The 8,668-nt window shown below is 42.2% G+C and overlaps 2 protein-coding genes across 2 annotated transcripts in view; one reads left to right on the forward strand and one right to left on the reverse strand.

Annotated features, from left to right (window-relative positions):
• phactr3b (phosphatase and actin regulator 3b) overlaps positions 1–1,403 on the forward strand; it is a 45,588-nt gene extending 44,185 nt beyond the window's left edge. The window contains exons 12-13 of the mRNA XM_020086295.2: positions 235–311; positions 748–1,403. Coding sequence (XP_019941854.2) covers positions 235–311; positions 748–763 — 93 coding nt within the window. The 3' untranslated portion in view covers positions 764–1,403. The remainder of the gene's footprint in view (positions 1–234; positions 312–747) is intronic.
• Positions 1,404–5,585: 4,182 nt separating this feature from the next.
• Positions 5,586–8,451, reverse strand: ppp1r3db (protein phosphatase 1, regulatory subunit 3Db). The gene is made up of 2 exons (XM_020086415.2): positions 8,162–8,451; positions 5,586–7,984 (listed from the first exon to the last, which is right to left on the reverse strand). The coding sequence occupies exon 2, from the start codon at positions 7,963–7,965 to the stop codon at positions 7,048–7,050; it is 918 nt and encodes a 305-aa protein (XP_019941974.2). The 5' UTR covers positions 7,966–7,984; positions 8,162–8,451; the 3' UTR covers positions 5,586–7,047.
• Between the last annotated feature and the right edge of the window lie 217 nt (positions 8,452–8,668).

An 8,668-nucleotide genomic window follows, 5' to 3' on the forward strand; every position in this document is an offset into this window, starting at 1 on the left:
AAATGTAACTCCTGCAGAAATCCTGTCTCCCACATGATAAGTGTTTCTCATATAAACCTCCTGTTAGCCAAACACTCCTCTTCTTCAGAAAACCCAGTTAAGCTTTCATAATTGGCACCTAAACAACAGATGTCTCTGCTTTTTCATAACATCCTGGTTTGAGGTTCACCACACGATCATCGGTGTATGAGGGGCCGCTCCTGGGCTCACACTTTATGTTGCTTCTGTTGGCAGGCGGCGATACGGAAGGAGCTGAACGAGTTCAAGAGTAATGAGATGGAAGTTCACTCATCGAGCAAGCATTTGACGAGGTAAATGTGAGCGTGCGCTCCTTTTGTTGGTTTTATTGTTAGTGGAAGATGTCTCGGGGGTGGGGGTCAGCATGACATTGTGCAAAGACTTACAGTCTCACATCAATGAGTGCACACCCTGCAGAGTGGAGCCTAAATTTAGCTGCAGCCAGGCCCCTTGAGATGAGAAAGTTGCACCCTTTTGCACCACCTCTCCACTATAATGAATGGCCGCACATATTTAGCTTACGTTTCGCTTATGTCAAGACCGCGTATAGCTAAAAAAAAATAATCTTGAATTAGCCGGGGTTGTGCTTACGCAAGACCCCATTTTTTTAGGAGAAGCCATTGGCTGCACTTTCTGTTGGGCCAATAATAGGACTCTTGATTGATGACACTCCACTAACTGAATATTTTAGCCCACATTCACTCTCACCCTCTTTTCTCGTCCTTGCAGGTTCCACCGGCCTTAGCAAGGTTTCTTCTGTGAAGAGTTGCTGAAACCTGGTTCTGTCAGTGAAGACCTTTGCACGGAGTCTTCCAGCGCCCTGACCCACAGTCAGTGGGCATCCTGATATTGGGGTCCAGCCCACCTTGGAGGCTATGTCTCTAGAAACGGAGCTGCCAGTGGACAGGGGGGGGACGCATGCAAGCGAGCTCCACTTTCTGCTCAGAGGAACATCTCCTTCACCCTCACTTTCAGCCTGTCAGAGGAGCGGGAAGAGGCGAGGTCATGAATTTGCCATAGACAAGCAGAGACTTCTTTTTTTTGTAAACAGACTTTTTTTTTGAACAATGTCGTTTTTTGATGCCACACGTGGGGAAAACGTGCATGTGACCGAGTCGACCAGTCCCACTCCAGTATCAGTAGTCACATCCCCAAGCTGTGTCGGAGTCTCACTGATCCAGTTGATGGTTGCGTTTCATATCGACAGTGTTAATGTTCTCAAACAGAATCCTTGTCTGTGTACAAGACAGAAATCCCTTTGTAAGCACTATTTATTGTCTGCACAATACAGGTTTTCAATTTGTAACAAACTGTTTGTTCTCTTGTGTAGTTTGGTGTCTTTTTCATATTTTAATATAAAATCATCAACCAACTAATTCCAAAAACGTCTGTCAGTATGGTACCGTTCATCTTATTGTTATGTGTATTCCTCATGGCCCAAGAAAGTGCAGTGTTAAATTTTGGTGCGATAAGTTTTTTAAAATTTTTATTAAACAGGCGCCCAGCACTCTATAGCAGTCAGTGTGGGCGGGGCAGTGCACCTTCAGGCTGCGGACGGAGTCTAATATGTCTTCTTCTACGTCCACGGATAAACTACAGCAGTGGTCAACAACTGGGTAGAACGTAAAAAATCACTCTCACAAATCTTTATTAATTTTACCATATCAGACTGATACAGACGTAGACGGACTGGCACACCATGGGAGCTGATCTCTGTCAAGGCCACAACATTCATACAATCACTTCCTGGTTTGGCAATTTGTCTTCAAAGTAAGAGCACAACATTGGTCTTGTTGCTGTAATGCTTTATATCGAGCTGAATTACAGAGCTTTGATTTTGAGAAGTTGTGATCTTGGGTCTGAAGATAGTGTTGTTTGTAACAGATCTGAAATAGCCAACATGCAATGTATGAAAAAATGAAACAAGTCAAGTAAATCATTCAAACTCAAAATACTGTTTCATTTTATAAAAAACATTTTCTATAAAGTTTTCTTGCAGATAAACCAAGTAGGATGAACGTGAAGTTGTCTAACTTTACTCTGCACCATAGACTGTTCATAAAAAGCTCTGCACACAACCTCAGGCACACAAACAGTAAAAAGTGACAGTATGTTGAAGAACTGATTGAGCAGTAATAATTATGAAATAGCTCAAAAACAGGACAAGAAAACCGAACATTTCAAACAGGCTGGTTTAGAACAGCCACTGCACTCATAGTAGAAATATGCTACGTGTCAAAATTGGATTAGAAAGTGACAGAATTAGGGTGATAATTACTGACTGAGCATCATAGATGGGTTGTAATCCAAGTAGATGAATTTCTTAATTATGCTTGTGCTTATATGCAGATAATTACATTGATGTCACATACACCTCGTAGCGTCGGATCAAGCAGTAATCAGAGTACAATGAGCAGGCAGTGACCTGTTTCTTCTCATGGTGCTATGAGTAAATCTCTGATAAATAAGGACAGGCATGACTTGCATTTAGCAGGTTATTTAGGTTAAAGACCCTCATGAAAACAAGTTCACCTGACTGCGTTTGAGCTGTTGATCTAATCACTGCTGCCTGACACTGGCAGAGGAGCAAGAGGTAGAGAAACAGGCCATTGTTATATTGAGATGTGACCTCACACTTCTCCCTGAGCGCATTATTTCCCAGACAAACACATTAAAATAATGTAGGTGCGCATGAGGTCGTTGTAAAGCCTCTTTCAGAAGGTGGAAGCCTCTTACCTGGTATTACATTTAAAAAAAAAACAACTCAACCCTGGTTGGATCATCTCTGTCTCTGGCACGTTCACATTGGCAATGTGTTGATTCGAGCTCTTTCTGTGACATCAACATGCACGTTATATGTGAGTCACACTCTCCGTCCTGGCCCTGGTGCAGGAACAGATGGCAGCTCCAGTTTGCACCGTGTTTGACTCCAGGACCGCTCACCGACTGGACTAATGAATCTAGGAGCTACTGGCCAAGAGCTGCGGCTGCTGATAGAGGCCAGCCTGGTCCAGTCTCAGGAACCTGTGGCTGGGAGGTGGAGGTGGTGCGTGGGAGGAACAAGAGATGCTCTAAAGGGTGTGATGGGGGATATCCTGACTTCCGGGTATCCCTCAGGTGGGTGGAGGCCAAAGATGAACACACACACGCTCAACATATGTTCTGCTGTTTTTAGCCAAATTGTAACTGTCATGACTTTCTGGTGCAAAAATTGTCATAAAGTTGCGTAATTTCCTTTTTTCCATACATATATTCTTAAAATCACTTGTTAAGTACTTTAGGTGCAATGAATGAGAATAGTACACAACGTCATTACAACACCCGGAAGCTGTAATCTTTTTTTTTTTTACAACCCATTAGCTTTTATATCAGCAATTTGCCTCTACAAATAAATACTGACGTAATGAAATCAGTCACATGCTTGAGACTATGATTGATGGCTCTTTTATTCCAAACCACACAGGCCATACTGGTGTTTTTGTGATGTAACTCAATCACTGGGACACACAGTGATGCACCGGTTTCTACATGCAGCCAGTCCCCAGAGCAAACGTCACTTCGGAGCATCATCTCTCCTAACATGGAGCCTTCTTATATAACTAAATGCAGGATGACAGCCCCAAATACAGTCTCTGTGCTGCGAGGCTGCGTGGACGTGCACCCCGACAACACACTGGCGTGACAGCCAAGGCTGCTGGGTAAAGAACATCCATAAACAAGCACCATGGCAGCCCCGCAGGACCCTGAGGGGGGGCGCTTCAGCTGCAACTGTAAGAAATGTTCAGATGATTTCATTTCAGGAGCAGAGGATACTGAGGCCTCTTGTTGCTGCATCGCTGTGGTTGTGCTACAGTCTGTGGTTCACTGTCTCACACATGCCTTTATCCACCATCATGACTGCTACAATAATAAGTCATCTGCTGTGAATCCAGTAATTACAAGCAACTGTACAAACAAGAGAGTCAAAGCGAGGGTTGCCAGGTTACGAATTCCCCCGGAGAGCATAGAACAAAATAAAAACATAATTCTCTGTGGAGTGAAACTCTAGAAAGTGATTTCTTATTATAGCTTTTATTATTTGTGACGCAGATACATTTTTATCTGTTATTATTGTTTCTACATGAGCACTTTTGCTTTTGGTAGTTTAAAAATATTTTACAATTAAAACCTCTGCACCTTTACTTAATTAACATGATGCACTTTAATTGCAATTAAGTATTTTTATGTCAGTAAATGATCTGAACACTTTCTCCAGCAGTGATAAGAAGATGGTGTTAGACACCTCATAACGCAGCCCATTACCTATATAATATTTAATGTTATTGCAAATAAAGTGATGATACTATGACTATGAAAAAAAGGGAAATTACATATGTAAGTTGCAAGTTGTTGAAACAAACAGTGGTGGAATGTTATTTTGAGGCACTTGGGTATTTCAATTTGACGTTACTCTTCTAATGTTTCACTTCATTTCAAAAGAAAATATAGCACTTTTTAATCTGCTGCATTCATTTGGCTGCTACGTTTACTTGTTACTTATTTAGTGTTTCAGCATTATATAAAGTATAGTTAGAAATTGCTCTTCTACAAGCAGCTACAATATTATTATTATTAGTAGTAGTAGTATAATCGTCCATCAATCATCAACCCCTGGAATCAAGCATCATATACTTTATTGTTTTAAATCGGACATGTAGAGATTCTTTTTAACAATGGCGCCATCTTGTGTCCCATAATTGCTACATATGATCTCCTCGAATTTACACACATAATTTTCAGCATTCCTGGAGTGAGAGGTCAACAATAAATCTGCTGTCTCATACAAAACATGTCCCTCACCCGTGTACATACATATTTGTAAAATGTAAATGTTTGCGTTTGATTCACGTAATTGAAAATATGGGCAAATATACTTCTATGTTCACAGAAATGACTGATGTAAGCTGATTTAGTTTATTATTACATATATATATCAATTTTATTTTGTTGTGGGAAAAGTTTTACCAGTGTAAAACTATTCCATTAAGTGTTGTTCCCCCCCATTATTTGAGTTTCATAGACATTTTGACCAAAAAATCCTGTTCCTGTCACCCCACCCCCCAAGGAGAAAAACAGCAGCAACAACAATTACAATACTACATGTGTACAAAAAAGTATTTGTTTTTGATGAACCTATGGCTGTCATCCATGATCACATACAATTTTAAATTACATGTATATTAAAAAAACTTTAAATAACGCGTCATTGAGGTGTGAAGATTGTCCCTGTCACACAATGACATACTTAGACAACTCATAGAAAACTCTATGAGCCAGGCGCCAAGACACAAGGGTTTATTTCTTTGTTTCAGACCTTAGGTATGATCTAATGTCTACATGTATAACTGAAGCATCCAAAACCAAAACATATGACTCAGTGTTCCATCAGATTTTCTATATATATATATATATATATATATATATATAAGTGGTGAGGAAGATGTGTAGAGTAAGTATCATTTGATAAGTGAATAGTGGAGCATAAAGACTTTGTATTGAATTAATTCATATCTTGGGTTAATTACCTTTTTGCAGATAGGTGGTAGAATATTAAGAAGATACCACCACCGCATCTCTTGCTCTTCTGTCTGTCCCGGGAGAGGGATCCCTCACTTGTGACTCTCTCTGAGGCTTCTACATCTTTCCTCACACTGTCACACCTTGTTATGCCCCATGAGGCAAATTGTGGTTTGTGAATATGGGCTTTACAAAAAAAAAAGAAGTAAGAGTGCCAATTTATTCTGGCAAATTCATAAAACGTGTTGACATCCAAAACACATTGAAATCATCTCACAGAAAATGAACTTCTTTCCACTACAGACCATTTACAACATTTTTGAGTTGTCACTTCGAGATAGCTGTGATCATGTTTGGAGCATTGCGTCACACAGCTGCAGTGACTCATGCAGAAAGAGGAATGTCCTCGTATGAGCCAAACATCGCAGGCTGCCAGAAAGCTCTGGAATCTGGGCACTGGTGTCAGTGGAAACTTTTCTGGGGAAAGGTCAGACACTATCAGGGGAAGGAACCAGTCATTTACAAACAAGATAACAGGTCAAGCACAGTTATATCAGAGGGCAAACAAACTGCTCAGGTTGTAAACAGATCATTACACTGTCTGCATCTGTGTGAAATCAACAGAGAATATGGATTTGTTGCTCTGTGCAATTTCTGTTTTCAGACACAACAACAGGGGTCTTTGCCACATCACGCTGACGATCATTAAATTGGGTCTCTACTTGCTAAAGCGCGGAGTAAGCAGATTCTTGTGTGGGTCTTCAAACACACTGGAGGGGTTTAAAGGGGCAATACACCGACTTCACACAGAACGTCAAGTCGACTTGTCATCAGTGTGTTTGCTCAGGAGACACATGGTTAGATACAGGTGAGGTCAGAAAAATGTTTGGTTGCATCTTTAGCCACATCCAGCCATCATGTCATGGGGCCCTGGGGTGCACTCCTACATCACCACACCATGGTGACAAATAAAATCAGTTCATAATAACTAGATTTTCAGAGGGTGTTAACCTATAATGTAAGTATCATTTAATCAGTGGTTCTCAAATGGGGGTCCGAGGACCCCTAGGGGTCTGTGGCACACACAGTTTCCAGATTCATCCAGTAAAAAGATCATGATATATAGGCTTTCTGTGTTGACAGGGTGAAAAAATTTTAATACGTAAAATGTATTAGGCCATGTCAAAATATTGCAAGGGACATAAATGAGGGGACTGAGAATATTTTTTCACATGTGGGGGGTCCTTGGCAGAGACAAATTTGAGAACCTCTGGTTTCAATTATTTTGTTTTTTTACAAAACACTGACTTGTCATTTCTGACAACACTTACTTACTCTTAGAATAAGTGGAGTGAGTGGAGTAGAAGTACTGAAGTAAGAACTTGATCACATTCCAGTAGCTTTTTTACTAAAGTAAAGGACACATCGGTTATAGTTACTGTGCAGTACTGTACAGCTTCCCCATGTGGACACTTAGGTAAAATGCAGCATGCTGTCCTCACACTCCCTCGGCACAGTCACTTTGTAGCTGTGGCATGACAGTTTGTAATTGCGTCCATTGTTGTTGTCCCAATAATCAGATCCTCTCACATGATAGCGGATGGCAAATTCCAACATAGCTCCTGGCTGCATAATGAAGGGAGGGACTGGCAGACGAAACCTGAAGGTGTCTGCCTCTGGAGCGCCTTGCTCCTTGTTGTTTGCACTCGATACCCAGCATGCACTTACCTCTGTATGTGTTCTCCAGTTGGTGAAAGAGTAGTGCACTGTGACCTCTTTCTCATAAGCTAAATTCAGCACCTGTATAGTGCCTGTTATCCCCTGCTCTGAACACAGGACCTGCTCCAGACACACACTCTGAGTGCAGAGACGCTTCTGGAAGTCGGGCTGAGCTTCCATGTTTTCTGGGAAACAGGGTTTGAAGTACGGCAGGGACAGCTCCAGTGACTTCCGAAAAGCCAGCTCAGAGCTCATCAGGAGTCTGAACATAACGTGTTGAGGGATCAGTGGGTGCTCTTGGACTTTGAAGACCTTCACTTCCTCTAACTCCAGCCCCAGGGAGTCCACGAAGCGCACCTGCAGACTCCTGAGCCCTTTCGTCTTCTCTGCAGAGGAAGGCAGAGACTGAGCTCGTCTCCTCATGATCGCCCTCACTGGGGGCTCTGTGGAGGAGCTGGGCGTTAAACTGGGCACCTTCACTGAGGGGGTTCTGGGACTCGGGGGGCGGATCCGAACTGGAGGTTTGGGCGATTGAGGCCTGGGGTCATAAATATCCCGAAGACGGATGGTGGTGGTTTTAGAGGTGGATACGCTGCTGGAGCCACTGATGAACTGTGGCTGGACCCCACTCTTCTCACCAGAACCTCTCTGCTGCCATTTATCACAAGCCATGTTTGTCACACACAATCACCTTAAAAAAAACAGACCAACCAATGCATAACCTAATCGTTAGGTCACTTCACACTACATATGCAAATATCCACATTACAATCACACATTTCTAGACAAAACAGCAATTACTTGACAAGACCACCAGTGGAATTTTGATGATCTAAATGTAAATGTTGCTGTCGAAGAAGGATCAAACCTTTGCCGCAGGCGTCTTCAGTCCTTGTGTCAGGCTGGTGTCTTGCATTGACCTTGCTCACTGTCTGGAAGCTGCTCTGAACCCAACTGCTACCAGATGACAGATAACAGGAGGCGGCCTCTGCCAGCTAATGTTAGTAACGCCATGTAAAGCCAAGCACAACATCTGAGGCAAAATAATAATAAAGCTACTACAGCAGACGACCTGGTAAGACTTCGAAGAACAGTCTGCAATCAGTGACTGCACCTCACCCCTGGAGCTCAGCCTTTGACATATAACATGAGACCTTTAGTGGGGATGGGAGGTGTGGAGTGAATATTTATAGCAGGTAGTGGTGGGCTGTGACTCTGAAGAAGCCTTATTGGCTTAAAATACCAGCAGCTAACAGTGATAATATGGGATGAAATGTATGTCAGACTATTTTAGATGTATCGCAGAAAACACCGCCACAAAAAAAGAAATGTGCAACTGTGGCAGTGTGTCATGCTTTCATATTTCTCTGGTGTC

Source organism: Paralichthys olivaceus, chromosome 2 (genome assembly GCF_024713975.1).
Source record: "Paralichthys olivaceus isolate ysfri-2021 chromosome 2, ASM2471397v2, whole genome shotgun sequence".
Lineage (NCBI taxonomy): Eukaryota > Metazoa > Chordata > Actinopteri > Pleuronectiformes > Paralichthyidae > Paralichthys > Paralichthys olivaceus.